Source organism: Lagopus leucura, unplaced genomic scaffold, assembly GCF_019238085.1.
Source record: "Lagopus leucura isolate 7727_CA_CO unplaced genomic scaffold, USGS_WTPT01 145-14_obj-0_obj, whole genome shotgun sequence".
Lineage (NCBI taxonomy): Eukaryota > Metazoa > Chordata > Aves > Galliformes > Phasianidae > Lagopus > Lagopus leucura.
In genome coordinates, this window is record NW_024964493.1 from 7,998 (window position 1) to 26,933 (window position 18,936).

At 51.2% G+C, this 18,936-nt stretch overlaps 1 protein-coding gene across 3 annotated transcripts; it reads right to left on the bottom strand.

Annotated features, from left to right (window-relative positions):
- Window positions 1-696: 696 nt before the first annotated feature.
- Window positions 697-16,896, bottom strand: MIER2 (MIER family member 2). Of its 3 annotated transcripts, none has more exons than XM_042892129.1 (13): window positions 16,855-16,896; window positions 13,158-13,245; window positions 12,492-12,643; window positions 11,629-11,754; window positions 10,917-11,037; window positions 10,184-10,293; window positions 9,452-9,521; window positions 7,863-8,014; window positions 6,313-6,394; window positions 6,117-6,211; window positions 5,231-5,334; window positions 4,421-4,557; window positions 697-3,603 (listed from the first exon to the last, which is right to left on the bottom strand). In XM_042892129.1, exons 1-13 carry the CDS (start codon window positions 16,861-16,863, stop codon window positions 3,128-3,130), a joined length of 1,722 nt encoding a protein of 573 aa, XP_042748063.1. In that variant the 5' UTR covers window positions 16,864-16,896; the 3' UTR covers window positions 697-3,127. The 3 variants fall into 3 exon arrangements, with proteins under 3 accessions (XP_042748063.1, XP_042748062.1, XP_042748064.1); XM_042892128.1 differs by having other exon boundaries at window positions 5,207-5,334; XM_042892130.1 differs by lacking the exons at window positions 13,158-13,245; window positions 16,855-16,896 and having other exon boundaries at window positions 5,207-5,334; window positions 11,629-11,749; window positions 12,492-12,579.
- Window positions 16,897-18,936: the final 2,040 nt, after the last annotated feature.

Consider the following 18,936-nt stretch of genomic DNA (forward strand, 5'->3'; position numbering starts at 1 on the left):
GGCGCCACTTCCGCGTTTACGCGCGCATGCGCGTTACACTGCAGAGGACCGAAGACCATAGATATTGGATGACTGGTTGCGCAGAGCGGTTGAATGCTCTCGCTGCTCTGTGGAGGACCGAAGACCATAGATAGTGGATGACTGGTTGCACAGAGCGGTTGGAGCAAAGCAAAAGCCCTTTCGCTGTTTGGTGCGCATGCGCAGTGCGAACAGGAGGACCCATTACCATAGACATGAGAGGACTGGCAGAGTAGAGCGGTTAGAGCAGAGAAACGCCATTTCTGCGTTTCCGTGCGCATGCGCAGTACGACCAGGAGGAGGAACATCTACGCGTGTCGGCTCCCGAGGCTGCGGTTCGCCTGAGCAGCACTGAGGGTCTCCTTCCTACTCCGAGCCTTGGGTCTGAGGATGAGAGACTGGGCGGGCACGGGGCAGGCTCTCCGGTCAGCCTCCATGCACAGCACGGGGGGGAAATTCACTCCCTGCTGCCCCAGGAGCATCCACAGCCATGCAGGGGCTGTCAGTGCGGGCAGCGCTCTGCCCTGAGCCCTGCTGGACCCCTGCGCTGCTCACACAGGTCCTGGAGCACAAAGGATGGGGGAAATGTGATCCAGGATGGGCTCTGGCACCTCCGCTGCCACGCACAGGGCTACGACTCTTCGGTCTCTCCAAAAACTCCCAATGCACTTTTCCTGCTCGCTTTCAAATTAGGTTTTTAATTAAATAAATAACGGCGAGGGGCCTTCAAGGCAGTATCACTTCACAGTGTAGGGCATGAAGGTGGGAAGGGGGAAGAGTCCAGCACTGGGAGCATCTCCAAGTGAATGTGCTTTGTAAGAAAGAAAAAAAAAGAAAACCCCAACAAAACCAAACCTCCTCCCCCTGTGCCTCCCCTCCCCATCCCGGCCCTTTCCACCCCTCTCCCTTTTAAAGTGATGTGGAAAAATGCGCCGCGCTCTCCTGTTGACACGTTGAAAGACCCCATGCGAATCTGTAAACAACACTGAATAATATAAATAAGAGACGCTTCTGCCTCCTCCAGCCTCCCCTCTGCTCTCATCGGGGCTTGAAACAAACCAAAGAGAAAAAAAAACAGTTTCAGGAAAAACTAAAAACCTTCTTGGCTGATGGAGAGGAGAAGTCAAGGCCCGGCCCTCCCTGGGAGGGCTGCAGCTGCTCTCTCCCTGCCCCCTCCTCTCCTTCCAGCCAAGGAGTTTTCTCTCTCCCCCAGAAAGGGGGAATCACAGCCTGGGAAGTTCCACTATGGAGCTGGCATTTGGATTTGCTTTCCATTTCCAGCAGCTGGGTGCAGCCAAAGACCTCTGTTTTACCATATGTGGTTCGCAGAGCGATGCCCGGTCACAAGAGCATTGTGTCAGGATCTTGGCACAGCTCAGCGTGGGCTGGGACTGAAACAACCCCCTGCTGGCATAGGGGAACAGGTCTGGGGCTCAGAAGGTGAGAGATGAGGTCTGATCCTAAGCCATCCCTTGAAGCTGTCTGGCGCTCTGTGCTCCCTCCGCAGGAGCGCAGCCTCACCGTGCCAGGTAAAACGAGGATCCAGGCTAATAGTTTTAGTCACCTTCCAAACCCACTGGCAGCAGAAGCAACTGCAGGATCACAGCCTTGAAGGCTTCTACCAAAATAAGCAAAAAAATCTTAACCCAAACCCTTTCTCAAACACAGAAAATGTCTGGAGGAAGGGAACATCTGCACCAGAGCCCTGCCTAGCAAGTCAGCAGAGAGAAGATTCCCTTCTCTCCTGCACGGGAGAAGGGAATGAGAACCATTAGTGGATTTAAGCCAGGGACAAACTCTAGAGCTGGCACACATCTGTGACACCAATTGGCCACCACAGCTCCCTGCACAGCAGCCGGCCACCTCCTACCCACCCCATCACCTCCTGAGTGCTAACGGCAGTACAGACATCCCCTTCTCTCCTGTATGAGAGGTTGGGGTGATGTTTCAGAACAGAGGTGGGTGGAAAGGGAAGAAAGGAATGCCATGTGCTCTTCTGCTGGGTCCCGGTGCTGGCATTGGTGCCCTACACTCACTGGGTGCCCCAGGGGCTGAGGTGCACACTGTGTGCTCAAAGTGGCAGTGAGAGGATGGCTGGTGCTGCTGTGGGCAATTTTCTCTGATTCCAGCAGTACAGGAGCTGAAAGCTGTCACCCCCAGGCTGCATCCATCCCACATTTGGCATCACTGCCCCAGGGAGATGCAGGCCAGCGATGGGGTCAGAGCAGCTGAGAGCTGCCCTGTGCTGGCACCTTCTGCTTCTCCATATTCACCTTCACACTTCTAGCTCCAGCCACTGTCCAAAGCGAGATTCAACTCAGAGATAACTGTTCCCTTCTTCTGCAAAGGAAGGTGGGAAAGGCTTAAGCATGCACCATGCTATCGCAGCGTCCATTTCCAAGCCCTGAAGCTTTGGCCAGAGGACTGGAAGAGTTTGCACCATCTCACCTGCAGCTGGGGGCAGCGTGGGCAGAAGGAAATGCACACTGCAGGAGCTTTGAGAACAGCACTGTGTGCACCAACCACGACCCACAGCTCAGAGCGCAGGGAAGGGGAGGGGGGAGAGTGGCTTCTACTGCAATGCACTACATGTGGGTGAACAGCCAGGACTCCTCACCTTCCTTTGGCATCACCATGCTCACCTCTGCTGGTGAACAGCCCTCCAGCCCAAGCAGACCGTGCTCCATGCTGATTTCCTAAGCTCTCAGACCCTCTGTCCAAGCCCTGAAGTGCCCATAACACATCCCTGTTTTCAAAACATCTCTTCACTCACTGTCCCATTGGGCCAAAGGGCACTTCCCCTGTACTGAGGGCAGGGATTTTCCCAACAGCCTGGCATTACCTGGGGTAACACATGGTCAATGAAAAGGGGGGGTCGTGAGCCTCCCCCCCTCACTCAAGCCAGCCACCAGCTTTGCATGACTGTGTCAGAACACGCTGGAGAAGAAATGTGTTTGGTTTCACTGTAGCCTTGGATCAAGGAGGATGGAAAGACGGATTCTGACCAAGAGCTCCAAACTGTCCCTACAGAACAGTGGAAGTTCCAGGATTTGACTCAGTCAGGTCCAAGTCCTTGCTGGGTCCGTGACAGGTGTGTGACTGAAGATTCTCACTGTGACAAAGGCTCTGACCGAGCCACAGGTGCTGAGCAGGCCTGATGAGCAGTCAGGAAACTATTTACATCTCCGATGCCAATGAGGCCAAAATCTGTGACCGATAAGGACACTTGAGCAGGGGCCACCGCTGCCTCTGGGTCTCTGCCCAAATCCACAGGGCCAGCAATTAAAGGCAAACCCTCATTAATGTCTGCAGGGAGAGTGAAGTCCATGGTTATCGTCTCACCAGAGCTTTGTAATGTTTCCTGTTTCTCTGCCAGTCCTGGTCCTGCTGGTGGCAAAGCAAAGAGCCCCGTGTCCGAGGGGGTGACAGCATGCCGTGTGCAGGAAGCAGAGATGGTGCCTGAGGAGGTTTCTTCTGCAGGGTCGAAGGAACAATTTGTCTCTGAAGGCGTACTGCACTCGTAGCCCTGTCCCGATTCACTCATGCTGCCCAGGCTGCAGGCTGTGCTCTCCACGCTCAGGGGCTCTGCGTGCAGCAAAGGAGGGAAATGTAAGGGAGACGGACAGAGAGGGAGGGAGGAAGGGGAGGAAAGCAGTGAAATAAAAGCATTTCACTTTGGAGTCCACAACGTACGAAAACCAGAATCCAGTTCAAATCCCACCTGTCCAGAACAGTTCTTGTTTGATGGCAAAAATGTTTCTTTATCATAGCAAGCACAAATCCTGCCAGCATCTACTAAAGAAAGGCAGGCAGCAGGTAAGGGGGCATTGGTGTTTCTATAGAAATTAAAAGGAAATCTCAGACTCTCCAATATAAACCCCATCCTAAACTCCAGCCCCTCCAGCAGCTGGCAGGTGCCAACACGAAGCCCTTCTTGGTGGTAGGACAGAGAGAGGGAGTGAACCCAATTCAGTCTCTCTGAGTCTTCTCACAGCTCTGAGAGCAGTTCACAGGTACAGACTGACTTCTGGTGCTTCAAATCAGCCTCTGGAGAACACACCTATGCACATTAACTAAATCAGGAGCATTGGAAACAACTCTCTACTGCAGGTGCCCAAAGTCAGTGCATTCTCTTGCTTTGGGAATGCCACGGGCCATTCTTCTGCATGTGAAGCAGGACCAACTGTAAGTCATCTCCAGAAAAGTCAGTGCTCATCACTGCAGAGAAAGCCAAGTCTCCTTTTACATGCACCATACTCTGTGAGCACACTGACACGATCCAGGGAAAAGAGCAACTGCTGGATAATGGCAAAAGGAGAAAGGCGAAAGGGGGGTCCAGCTGCTGAGTGGTGGAGAGGAGGATAACTCCTCTCCCGTGGTAAACAGAAGGGAAGGAAGTTACCTGTGCTCTCAATTGCTAGCTGGTCTTGGCCAAAGTGAGAGTCCAGGCAGCTGGTGGCAGAGGGAATGGGAGGGGAGCTCCGAGAGCGGCTGGCGTTTTCCACCTCACCCCCATCCAAATCATTGTCAGTGTAATCCCTGCAGGGAAAGGCAGACAGCATTGTGACCACCCACAAACCAGAGAGATGCAGGCAAGGAAGACTCGGATCCAAACCCACCAACAAACAAAGCAACAGGGCTGCAGGGGGCTCACAAAAAGGAACGTCCATCGCTTCTCGGTCTGCAGAACCCAGTTTAGGTTCTGGCACGGAGGCAATCGCAGTTAAGTCTTAAATATTTTGATTTGACCTTTTAAAGCATTTCAGCTTCAAGCTTTTAGAAGAGCATTTGCTGTAATTTACGTAGATTGCAATTTGCCTCAAAGGGGAGCGTCTGGGAAATTAATTAATTCACCTCCAAAACATCAGAAACTGAGTGCATGGAAAAATCCTATTCCTGAAATTTCATCCATCTTGAGATTAGCCCTGAGCCCCCGATCCTAACCTCTGTCATCAATGCATTTATATGAAAAAGAAAGCAGTATTTTCTGGCCTAAGTCAGTCCAGATCCAAGCACGTATTTGCTTAACCATCCCTTCCCACACCAACGGTGGCTTAACTTCTGAGAACTACGTGCTCCCACCCCAAAAAACCTTCCAGAGCAGACAGCACAGCCTTTACAGTGGAGGTGCTTTGCAGCAGGGATCTTCACAATATTACTAATTTTAGTGTGAGAATATTCCACGCACGTGGCTCCAGGGTGGAGGACGTACTTCTTCCTTCCTAAACGAGTCTGCTGAGTGAAGTAGTCGTAGCGTTCTGACTTCTTCCACATGTAATAATATTCCACACATTCTCCCACTGACCGAGTACGGACCTGAGGAGGAACAGCACAGTCAGCACCCAGCTGTGTGTGTCACAGAGCAAGGGCTGCTCACCCGTTTTTATCAGCACAGAAAGTCAAGTGTGTGGCGGTGATGTTATTGCTACGGACACATCTACACTGCAGAACAGAAGCAGATACTGAGATTTCCAAGGTGGTAATCAGCCAGAGAAGGAATTCCCCATGGTGCAGAATTGTTCTTGCAGACCCCAGTGTGGGCTCACACACAGTACATTCATGCAGGACTTTCCTGCACCTCCATAGCACACTTAACACCAAGAGAGCAAACCTGCATCCATTTTCACTGGCCAGAGTCAACATGCCCACAATGAATCAGCTGCAGAACTGGACTCTCTGGTTCTGCCAACTCCCAGCACAGCAGCATATGTCCTGGGGCCCAGTTCTCCCTACAACAGCATCTTTCATTCTAGAGGACCCCAGGGGACTTTACAAAACATCCACATGCTCAACTCACTCATTCACAGAAGGTACTGCAAGGGCTGAGAGTTTGGAAAGAACTTTTTGAGACTTCCAGAAAGGGCTAATCAGTAATTAACTGACATCACTCATGCAGGCCAGTGTTGTTTGTGACTTCTCCCACCTGGAAAATAAGGCAGAGCAGGGCAGTGAACAGCCCATCACCTGCTAGCATGAGTCAACACAAAGCCCGGGGTTGGAACTCAGCAGTTCTGCACTTCCTGCATTAGCCAAGGCTCCAAATACACCTCTGTCTCATTCCCTCTGCCTTAGTGGGATGCAGGGCTGAACATTCTTACCTTGTTTGCCTGGATAAGATGGAAGTTTTTCCCATGGACCCTGAAGCCGTGTTCAAAATTTCTACATTCTTCTTCACTCCACGCACAAAGCTCATCTAGAGGGAAAAAAAGAGAGAAATGGGGGAAAACGTACAGAATCCAGGAAGAATTCTGTGCACCTGGATTTTGGGGTAGAACCCAGACAGGGGGTTCTCACCTCTGATAACCTTCACGTTGAACCGTAACCTCCGCAATGCCTCTTCTGCATTGAAGTTGCATTTCACCAGCTCGTACAAAGCCTAGGACACAAAAGAAAGTGGCTGACGGCGTGTAGGAGAGAAACAGACCAGAAGCAGAGCTCCTCCCGACTTACATCTGCCTTCTAACACTTGGCCAGCCTCATACTTGGCCTTCTAACACTTCTAACAGCCTCAACTTGGCCACCAGCCTGCGTTATGCTATTTCTCATTTGCACAGCACTGCATTACAAACCCTACGATGGAGAAGATGCAATTCTACCAGCAGCTCTAGAGATTTCTGGTGTGCTTCTGTATTTCTACAGATACTGGGGCTTGCTGTGAGAATCCAGCCTGGCTAGCTCACGGGAAACACAACTGCTCTGAAGTTTCTCCAGAAGTTTCACCTTCTGCTGGCTTAAAAGCAAAGGACACAGAATGCACAGAGGGCAGATCCAAATTGATGATCATGCCTGAGGGCAGGGAGGCCCTGCAGAGGGATCTAGATAAGCTGGATTGCTGGGCTGAGATGAATGGGATGAGGTTTAACAAGGCCAAGTGTCGGGTCCTGCACTTTGGCCACAACAACCCCATGCAGCGCTACAGGTTTGGGGATGAGTGGTTGGATGATTGTGAAGAGGAAAGGGACCTGGGGGTGTTGGTTGATGCTCGGCTGAACATGAGCTGCCAGTGTGCCCAGGTGGCCAAGAGGGCCAACGGCATCCTGGCCTGCATTAGGAATGGTGTGGCCAGCAGGAGCAGGGAGGTGATCATCCCCCTCTACTCAGCACTGGAGAGGCTGCACCTCGAGTGCTGTGTTCAGTTTTGGGCTCCTCACTACAGGAAAGACATTGAGGCCCTGGAGCGCGTCCAGAGAAGGGCAATGAAACTGGTGAGGGGTCTGGAGCACAGGGCTGATGAGGAGCAGCTGAGGGAGCTGGGATTGTTCAGTGTGGAGAAGAGGAGGCTCAGGGCAGACCTCACTGCACTGTACAACTTCCTGAAGGGAGGTTGTGGTGCAAAAGGGTCTGGCCTCTTCTCCCAGGCAAACAGTAGGACCCGAGGAAACGGCCAGAAGTTGTACCAGAGGAGGTTTAGGTTGGATATTAGGAGAAACTTTTTCTCTCAAAGGGTGGTCAGGCACTGGAATGGCTGCCCAGGGAGGTGGTGGAGTCGCTGTCCCTGGCAGTGTTCAAGAGATGAGGATCTATGAGATATGGTTTAGTAGCTTGTGGTACTGATAGGAATGGGAGGGTGGTTGGACTAGATGATCTTGCAGGTCGTTTCCAACCTTGTGATTCTGTGTGTGTGTATGCTGCAAGCTCTGCCTCAGAGGTTTTGCAAGGGCAGGATGAAGAGCCTCCAAAGAGCATCTGAGGGGCAGTCTCACTCATCTAGGAAGCAGGAGGAGAGGATCGCAGGAGGGAGGCCCCATCCTCTTGTAAGTGAGCCTTTTCAGGATCTCTGAAGGAATGTTGCACCATTATGACAGAATTTTACCTTAACAGTATCTCTGGCTACCAGGGTTTACCTGTTCGTTGTCTTTCACCATCTCTCCTTCTGGCAGGCTGCTGCTAGACAGCTCGTCCCACCGCCGCTTCACGGCACGGTATAGGAACTCTTCAACCTCTCTTTCAGGTAGGATGTTTGGGTCCCAAAGCAGCTGATCTTCATTTTCATAGGCTAACAGAAAAAGCACTGAAATAAGCTCAGAGAATCCCACTGCTTTTGAGAAACAATCAGCATGGATATACACTGCAGACATAGAAGGAGAAAGAAAACCTTTGTTTGGACTCCAAGCTGGCACCAGAGATGGCAGCCATCTGTGTGAAGGCACTGCACCTTTCCCTCTTGATTTTGGAGGCAGATGAGCTTAATACTGCTTGTACCTCTTTTAGAGCCCCAAGCATAGGCTTGACATGTTTCCACTTCTTCACAAGGGTTGGCTGGTGAGTTTTGTTGTTACCATGTTCTCTGCTGCTTTGATTCATTAATCTTAGCAACTCAAAAACTGTAGGTTGTAAGGTGTCTTTTCCCACATGCAGGAAACATAAGAATGAGGAAGAAAAGGCGGCTTTCAGCTACAAGTCTGGCCTGGGCTCAAGACTCTCTTCATCCTAGAAACAAAACTAAGCAGCTGCAAAGCTGTGCTAGCTTGCAATGCTCCTCCATGAGCTGCTCCATCCACATAAAATAGCAGCAGCACAAAGCATCGCTCTGTGCTTACAGCTCCTTTTAGGTTTCAAGGCTCTGAGTCCATGAGAGCAGGGCACAAAGCAATGTGTTTAAGTAAAATAAACAGCACGGAGGAAAGCAAAAAGGGATTCTGCAATAAAAATAACCAGAAATACAGTGATTTCATTTTCTGTTCAGATAACAACCATTAGCTTCATGTTTCACCTGTTCACTTTCTAGAGGCAAAGGAACCTTCCTGCCACATGAAGTCAGGTCAGAGGAAGCACTGGCAGGGCATAAAAAAGATCCCTGTGTGGATCTACTGTCAGTTTCCTCTCATTTCATGCTGATGCAAACATACACACTGCATGAAACACACTAAACCTGTGATCTTTGGCACAAAAGGCTGAGAGCACTTTCTTTCTCCCCTTTAACAAAGTTGCTTCCAGTCTGCTGGGTGAAAAGAACCAGTGAGGAAGTGAGTCATTTCTAAAAGAGGTGCTTTTCTGTTAACTATCTTCTTCAGAACCTCCACATGCTGCTGCTAGCAATGCATTCGTTACAAGACAATCTGCACATCAGCATGTCTGCACAACTAATTAGGAACTGTCAGCTCCAGGTGTATCGACTGGAAGTAACTCTTGGTACTTCAGGAAGATGCCAGGGAAGAAGACATCACAGCATCTTGCTTTGGCTACAGATGAGCTCCCCTCCTCCTAACCTGCCATGCCAAGCCAGTTTTCATGGAGCTTCTGCAGTTCTATGACCAGCCAAATCCAAGCAAACTAGTTTAAAGCTAGCTTGGATATGGCTGTAAATTTTGATGTCGATACTGAGAGATGCCAAGCTGAGAGATACAAAATAGATTTAGTGATCCAGAGCCCATCAGATCCCCAGGACAGCAACCCTACACCCAAATAAGACACAGCAAGGAAGCTGCCTTACCTTTTTCACTGTGCCTGTTTAAGTGCAGGATGGGAACGGTGGCTTGGAACTGAGGTCCAATGCTGATGTCCTGAAACACCATCACAGAGAGTTGGGTAAATGGAACAGGCTGCATGTTTACTTCAGTAAATAAACAGGCACTGAGTTTACTTCATTATTTAAGGACTGTGACACCACGAGGCCAGGCTACAGCTGCAGTCCCCAGTGTCACTGTTACTTCTAGGGAACTCTGATACTTTATAAGGTAGCTAGAAAGATTTACAACTAGGCAGAGCAAACTTCAGGGACCTCAGGCATTTAATGTTGGATATACAGCAAACAGCTGAGGATGGACAGAAAAGATGTGCTAAAGGCCTCCTGCAACCTTCATAACCAGGATGAATTTGGAGTCTGCTCCTCCCTTTCATAAGATGGTTCCCCTCCAGTAAAGCCCACTGGGAATACTGCCCAGCAATTCCCTTTGATAGGGCTCCAGAGTGCCCTTTTGACTTACCAAGGCACAACAGCACTTTGCATACGTGAAGCAGAAAACTGATAAGAGATTCTGAGATCACATTAAAGAAACACTTCCAATCCACGGATGCCACTTCCACAAAACACAAGGCACCGAGCACAAGAAAGTTAAAGCAAGAACACTTGCTTGAGGAATATCACAGTGCTTTTGTGTCATGTTTTCCTCTGGCTCTGGGACACTGCCTCAGCTCCCCTTCTGGATGTGCTTCAACCATTTACCTTCTTACACTCGCTAGATGGCATGGAATCCTCCTCTGATTCCTCAGCCATGGAGGAAGCACATGGAGATGAACAGGGCTCTTTGTCTTCATCAGCAAGGAAGTTGTTTGCTTTGTGGAGAAGGGAAAGATTTGTTGTTATGAAACGATTTATTCCTATTGCTCCCTCTCCTTCCCTTTATTTTCTGTCTTAAAGTCGCTTTCAGAGTGGCCCTCAGTGACAACTTCCCCATACTTCCACTCCTCCCTTTTAAACAAAAGAATGTTCAGTTGCCATATGGGTGATGCCAACCAAGCCTTCATTTTGTGAGGCAGCAGCAGGAATACGATCACTTCACACTGAGTCTCTCACGCACTTCAGCTTCATGCCTGATATTTAGCAACTGCCACAATACATCAGGCCACTACTGCTACTGAATTTATTCCCTTGTAGAGATGTCAGACCCAGCACTGATCTTACAGACTATAATTGCAACAGGTAGCAAAACATTTCTCACTTTCTCACTGTTATGAGTTATAAACACAGCTCTCTGATCCCAAGAGTCCACCCAAACTCACGTCCAGCTGATGCTGGGTGACCCCACCAGCACACAGGTTTATTCACAGCCCCCAGAAGGAACATGGGGAAATTTATGTCAGGGAATTTAGGGACAAAGTAAAGAAATACATCCCTGCTTTACCCTGCAGATCACATCTAAGTACAAAACAATTATTTAGAAATCAGCAACACGTACAGCCAGGCTGGTTTGGGAATAGGTCTGATGCATCGTGGGATGTGACCGATGGGGTCAGATCATCTGCTGAAGACTGTGTCTCCTCTTCCTCCCCTGAAAGCAAATCCTTCGCTATTTGTTCCTTTCAACAACAACAAGAAAGTGAAAAACAGTTTAGATTAAAAAAAAGAATTACATGAAAGCAGGAAAGGGGGTGGGGAGCAAGGTGTAAAGGAAAGCACTTCTGCCCCAGAGTGGCTGCATCCACAGCTCTCCTCACCCTCCCACAGCTTCAAAGACTGATTCTCCCTCCTGCTCCCCATCACCCCTCGATTATTCACCCTTGAAGCACTCCTCTAAGTGTTCAGAGGAGAGTGGACTCCTGTGGAAGCCAGAGATAGGTTAGCTAGCACTGAAGGTAGATCCAAACCTTCCCTGTCCATTCGCAGACTCACCTTACGAGCCAAGAACTGTTAACAAAGTTCCATACAGAGTTGTGACAGTGTCCCTTTTCAAAGTTATGGTTCCTCCAGCCTCCTCCATACTCTGTATGTTCATTCACATTTCTGCACCTGGTGTTTTTCACTGGGGCCCCAGAACCAGGCAGACCCCTTCCCTTAGCATCCCCCAAACTCCCTTTGAAAAGAGCCACCAGACACGTGGAGCCCTAAGGCAGCACAGCAAGCTGCAGTGCAGCCCAGCAGCACACACCCAAGCTGACAGCTGCTCTTACCTTATCCAGGGTCATATCAGGGAGATTTGGAGGGATGTCATTGCTCTCGCTGTCCTGCTCTGAAATGGGATCGGATGCCTCATAGCCATAAAGTGCAAGCAGCTCCTCAAATGGCATTTCACTGCTCTGAGCGAGAGGAGGACAAAGCTTCATCAGGCATGGAACAATCACCGAGAACAACAGCAGCTGCAGTGAACACAGAGATATGCAGAGGCAGTCATGGCAGCTCTGCTCTTCTGGGGGCTCTGAGTGCCTTGGGTAATTGCAGCACAATGAATGGGGGCATGGTCTTCCACCACAACCTGTTTTTCTCAAAGGTAAGGACAAGCCAGGAAATTTCACCCCCAAAACAACACAGTGGAAGTATTTTAGAAATACATTTATACCAGATTTCATGCTGGTGAAAAGATGCCAAACAGTAAAACTGTAGTGACAGAAGAGATGGAGCAAATCCCTGCACTGCTCTTGGGCCAGACCTGAAGAGCAAGGGCACGCTTTGTGTTCCACTGAGGCCCCCACGGGGATCATCCACCAGAGAACCACATCATCTGCTCTCTGTGGCTCCTCTCCACCATGGAATGGATGCTGCACGTGCAGCCAACAGCTGATGGCTCCCTGATAACGTGTGTGAAGGAACAGCAGTCAGTGGATACCTGGCAGACCATCACGTACTGCTGCCAGCTGCTGAAAGACCAACTCCTTGCTATCCAAATTCAGATCTAAGACCTATTGGTGGGTGGACTTAAACACAGCACAGAGCAAGCAAAACAGTTTCCCACAAGGATCTTTGGTGCTAGTACTGTCAAAGAAAAACAAGAAAATCCATCAGGTAATTTCCCCTTCCCCTCCCTTGCTGCCTTTACCTGAGAGGCACTGAAACTCTTCTCCAGCTCTTCTAAAGACTTCTGTTTCTCCTGAGCATCATCTTCTTCTTCCCTTTCTTCCCGTACGCCGTAGTTCTGCGAAAGGATCTCTGCTAGGTTCAGTCGGTGATCAGCTGAGCCCATTGACACAACTGCAGGGATTAAAACAAGTTGGACACCAGCACCACCCTGAACCCAACCTTCTGATGCAACAAAACCTGACGCGACCCTTTCTTGTGTGCATGTGCAGCCACAATAAGCCAGAGGAAGAGATGAGGCAGAAAAGAGTGAGAAAGAATGGAAACAACTGAACAAAGTCCTTCTGTGAGCACTACAAGCCTGGCTCCCTAAACATTCGCATCCCATGACTGTTTCCCAAGTATTTATGCTCCTCTCTTAGCTGGATCCTCTGATGTCACTCATCTGAATGCACGCTGCAGCTTTTCCTTCATTGGAGGCATTTTTAGGATAGCATTGGGAGAACAGCAAACAGACATTTGTAGGAGCTTTGGCATCATTCAGACTTATCCATCAAATGTCATCCGAATCAACCAACGGGTTCCAAAGATGTTGGAAGGAGAAAGGGAGGAAACAGACAGACTGACCCCAGGAGCACGGATTCCTCTGGAAATCAGACCAACAAACAGAAGGACAAAGCATGGCTACCTGCTGCGCTCTGAAGGCTGGGCTCTCCAGGACAAAGGCTGTGGGCTGGGTATGGTACCACCCTGGGGCTCTGCCTGCCCACCGAGGCCTTGAAGGAAAGAGAAAAACATGGCTGAGACATCTCTTAAGAACATAACACACCTCTTAACCCCACCAGTAAATGCAATCAGTTTCATTTCAAAGCAGAAATTAATAAAATCCACACAGGGTAGCACTGGAAATCGTGCTGTGCAAGAAGAACTCTTGGTAGGTGCATGGGGCAGCTCTCTCAGGGCTCTGCTCTTTGGGTTCTGCACCTTCCCCTCAGTCTCTAAGTGCATGTGGTGGAGTTTCCACCTTACCTTCAGCACTCTGTTAATTATTTATCCTCTCATCAGCACTCATCAGCTCCAGACCTCAGGAATTTATGGTTTACACGCTCACTTAAATGAAGGATTTTAACCCCAAATACACACATCACGCTGTGTTGGAACGCAGCACTTCCAGGACCTGAGCCACTCTTTGGAGACGCAATCAGACACGGCCATCCACCACCACGTCAGCTTCTCCCTAAGGCCTCACCACATTCAGGAGACTCAGAGGGGCCAGGCAAGAAATTCAGAGCTGGGTAAGCAGGAAAGGAGCCTGGGAGGTGTGAAAGTAGCAGAGGTGAGGTAGGAAGAGGTGAGGCAGGTGGATGGTGAGAACAGGATCCTGCCTTTTGGCATTCAGTGCGTGGTCAGAAGTTCAGGCAGCGATGTGGGGCTGAGGCCTGAAAAGCAAAGCAGAACAACTGCAGCTCCCTGGGCTGAGGGACGTGGAAATGCTGTTCATCAAGTTCAGCCCAGGCAGGGAGCAAGCAGGTCATTAAGTGATGCCTCTGAGCTGAGTGAGAGCATCTGACGGCAGAAGGAAGTCGGAGCATCAGTCCAGCACAGTCATTGCTGACATCTCATTGTGATCCTCTTTGTGAGCCAGGGCATCTTAGGGTGCTTCAGTGCAAGGCTCTAAAAGCTTAAAAAACACAGGTTCCTATCAAAACTGATCCTCTAAAAGGAAGTATGCACCAAAACAGCCACTCCAGGCTTTGGTTTAGAAGGCAGCACATGTTCCCATCAAGACAAAGACCAAGAAGGAGGGAAGGCAAGGACGTGTGAAGCAGCCATGGAACTCCTGTTCCTTCCCCTGCCCAGAGCAGTGAAACGAGGATGCCTCAGTCCCAGCTGAGGTGCACAGCATGCTGCAATCCGTCATCCCTGGGGCCTGAGCTTTAGCAACAGGGTCACCCCACTGCAGACCATTCTGGCTGCAGGCAGAGCGCACAGAGAAGAAAAGAGAGGAGGAATTTGTGGGCTAATGAAGGAAAGAGTTCAGCCAACCTCCATTTTGAGAGCAGTCGTGCTGGGAAAGGGATTCATAACACAGGAAAGTTCTGTGTCTCTTTGTTGGTCCTTGCCAGAATGGGACTGAGCACAAAACCCTCTTGGATAAATCCATCCAAACAAATAATCCCAGTCTGGTAAGGATGAGAAGGGTGTGGGCTTCACTCCCTTTCGCCTCGAGTGATGTGCAGAGCTCCCTGTCCTGAGACAATGATCCATATATTGACTGTGCCTCCTTCACACGGGGATCAATGCGGAGCTGCACGCAAAGGATTCTGAAAACGAAGCCTGAAAGCAGCAGCAGCTGCTCTGTCAAGCAGGGCTGGCTTGAAAAGGTGTCAGAACACTTCAGGGATGATGAGCTCTCGGATTAAAGATCAGATGCTACAACAAAGAGTAACAGTCAATATGGTAGGATGACAACCCAGTAACTAAGCACTGGTTTATGTCCACAAAGCACTAAGGCAGCATTAGGGAGAGTGGGAACTGCTGTAAGCTGGAGGTCACCATGAAACGATTGGCACTGCTGTGTTTGGCTTGAGAAAAGAAGAAAAACTGAACAACCCTTCAAATTATTAGGAATTAGGGGAACAGACAAACGAGAGGAATAAGAGGGAAAAGAGGGTCTGGCTTAAATAGGTAAATAATGACAGAAAGAATATTCCTGATGCCACGTGATGGGTGGTTATTCCATGTGAAGGCGAGGAGCTGCAGTCTGACACTTCAGATGCAACCATCAGGCAGGAGGAAGGAAACACAACAGCATTACGTGTGTTGGAAAGAGAGCAGGAACACCAAGGCATCATCAGATGCCCCCAGATCAAGAGTGGTGTCACCTACTGCTGGTGGCAGCTCCGTCCCCACGGGAGACAACAGCAGTGATCTCCATTCACCTCTACAGTGAACCACGAGGTTGGAAAATGGCTCCTCCATCCATCAGTCACTTGGGAAAGGAAAAGGTATTCCCAGCAGCAGTTCCCCTTCCATTACTCTCTGCTTCTCAGGCATAATCACAGAATCACTGAATGACTTGGGTTGGAAAGGACCTCAAAGATCATCCAGTTGCAACCCCCTGCCTCTCCCAAAAGTCACACAGACGTTGACCCGTTATCCAATCTCTTCTTCGTATTTTTAGATGTTTCCTGCACTCCATTCTGCGTTCTGGACTCAAATTTTTGAGCACATCAGACCAATCAAGAGTTGTGTCTTACACAAAGGAAGGGCACAGACAAAGCCGCTCTCCATTGCAGCGCTGACTGCGATTGTCCAGAGAAGGAAAGTCTCTCAAGCTGAAGCAACTCTTGCAAGAAAGTGAGGAAAAAGAGAGAAAACTTCTCCTTCTAACATCACTATTTTAATAACTGAAGTGATTTCCTGAGCTAGTTTGACACGTATTTTGAACTCTATGAGAGTCAACTTGGATCTGCTTTCTACAAACCCCAGTGGTAGCCAGAGGAAAGCGGTGTGGATGGGAACACATTTGTGCTGTATCCTACGCAGCTGAAAGAGCAAAACATTCACAAAGGCCACATCCTGCACTGCCCACATCTCTTGTTCTGGTGATGCCATAAGGGACACCCGTGCTCCAACCTCATCAGCGTGGCCCTGTGCTGTCCCAAAGGCAAAGGGATTAGTTGGTCAACCTCACACCAAAGCAACAGCATAAAGAGGAACGCAGCACTGATGCTCCAAAGGCCAAAATGAAGACGGAGCTGTTCTGGGTGGGACAGGCAGAGGAGTGCTGTGATGTCCCAACGATGAAATCTGCTGCTCTGATAGAAGTTGTTGTCCCACGATGAACAGCAGCCAACGCAGTGCTCCCAGTGCAGAGCTCCCACTGCTCCCATCAATCCCACGTGCCTCCATCACCACGAGGCCCAGCAGTGTTTGGGAAGCACCAGGAGATATCAGAGCAATGCAGGGCGATGGGTCCAGCAGCAGCACCAGCAGAAGCCAAGGGGTCCCAGCCCAGCACCCCCACGGGACAACCCCCCTCCCAATGCTCCTTCCCACGGTTCTGCCTCCAAATCCCCCCGGGGATCCCATCAGATCAAACTCTCGCACAGCCCCACTCCGCTCCGTGCCCGCTCTCGGCTCCAGGCCCAGCCCCGCTGCTTCCAGAGCCCCTCCGTCGCTCAGGCCCTCGCCCCCCACACAACCGGGCCCAAGGCCCGGCAGCTCCCGGCTCGGAGCCGGCCCCGCTCCTCGGAACCCATCCACGGACACTGCATCCCGCAGGGATCCAACCCGGCCCAAAAGCGATGCGGAAGACGCGGCCCCATCCCGGCTCCGGCCCGGCGCGACCCCACCGGCTCCGCACTCGGCTCCGCACTCACCTCCGCCATGGCCGGGCGCGAGCGGCGGCGGAGGTTGGTGGGGGGAGGGGGGAAGGGGGGAGAGCGGGACCCGGATGTGGCGGCGCCCGCTGATTGGCTGCGGCGCCACGAGGGCGGGGGGAGCGGCGGAGGCGCGGCGGGGTCAGAGGTCAGAGGTCAGGGGGCGGGGCTAAGCGGAGCGCGGGCTGAGTCCGGCCCCGGTGCATCGCGGATCCCATTCGGAGTGCAGGGCCCGAAACTGGAGAGCCGCGGGGAGCTCGGAGCCCCGGCAGGCCGGAGCGGGCGGAATCTGAGCCTCAATCACAGCGCTGTGATAAAGGCGGGGCCGGGTCTGAGGCCCGGCCGATACCGAGGGGTCGGTTCTGCTTTGGGCTCCGTTTCGGAGCTCCAAACCCACAGAGAAGCAGCTCCAGGTTGCCGTGCGAGTCCAGGTTCACTCAGACGCCTCCTTCCCTTCAGCCTGGAGGAGGCAGAGCTGCAGTGCCCCAAAAGTTTGGAAATAAAGACTGATTGCAGCAAATCCCTTTTAGCTCTCCGTAGCCGGTGGTGCTCAGGGCCGTGATTTAGCACTGGGTGGTTGGGGTAGGATGGTTTGGTTGAGGTTGGGCTCGATGATCTTGAAGGTCTTTTCCAACCTGAGCAGTCCTGCAGTTCTGTGATTGCCCATCTCTGCTCTGTTGTGCAGTGCTGTGCCAGAAGCACAGTTTTCCAGTGACCTGGATCTGCGTCCATGCCAGCTTCCAGCTCTCTGCTTAATGACTGCTGTGACAGCTGCCAGGCTGTGCCTCTCCCAGTGTCTGTGCCCAAACTGTTACACTGTGTCATCAGAATCAGCACAGAATTCGCCACCATCCTTCAGCCACCTGATGCAGTATCGTCCTTGGAAGATGTTGGGGTGGGCAATGGCAGCTGCTTGGCCTCTACAAAGCCCAAGTATTAGGGAAATGAGGTATCTAAATACGTACATTGACATGTGTGTATCTGACAGCCCAGCAGAGGGTAGGAGGTGGGTGAAGGCAGTGGGGGAGAAGGGATCTGTCCCCCTCACAACCCCTCCCCCTGCTCTGCCCATCCATCTTGCAGGACTGAAACCCAATGGCATCTCTTTGCTCAGAGGATAGCACAGCCCTGGGGTGCTCTGGGAGTGGAGGTGGAGCAATACAAGCCCTGGGCTGGGGGCTGCAGGATGCCCCACACTTCTCCTGGTACCCCGTCTGTCTGTCTGCCTTGGAACTGTGAAGACAGACACACAGCAGAGGGATGGGGGGCCGTAGAGATCCTCAGAGCTTAATCCTCCTGCACAGCCTCCTTCCTCTGCTCAGATCATCCCGTGCAGATGCTAATCTGCAGGAGGGAAGAAAAAAAAAAAAAGGATTTCACATTTAATTGTGGAACGTAAAGACGTTGCGGGGTCATTAAAACGCCATGGATATGGAAATGAAATCCACAGGTATCCATGCAGGTAACGGCAGGGAGCCGCAGGTAATGCTGGATGGTGGAAAGGTTGGCTCTGTCCCAAGGCATCATTAACCCCTGCTATAGGGCCTCGTGTCACAGCCACAGTCTGCTCTGAGATGAGCCCCTGGGTAAGCAGGGCTGCACCTCATGGGGTGCAGGCAGCAGGATTGGCCACTGAGCACTGCCTGGGTGCAGGGGAGATGCAGGCACTGCAGGGACAGCACTGGGTGCCCAGCTGCACTCAGCCCACCTGGATCGATCCCAGCCACAGCTGGGAAACTTTCCTCTTCCAGTTCCCATGGAAACGAGGAATTTTCTTCTCCCCAAACTTGAGCCCTCTGCAGGGACTGCAGGGCCAGGCAGCAGGCAGTGCTCAGCAGGCACAGCCCATTTGCTGGAAGCTGTCAATTTGAACACACCGAATCACAGAGTTGGAAGAGACCTTTAAAGATCCAACTCCCTTGCAACAAACAGGGATACCTCCAGCCCCATCAGGGTGCCCTTCCAAAGGCACAGAGCAGAGGCACGGATGCTCCTCCAGGGCTGCTCCTCCAGCCCTCCACATCCCCCATTTCTATCTCAGCTCCAGTGAGAGATCTCATGTGCACAGAGAGAATGCAGCCA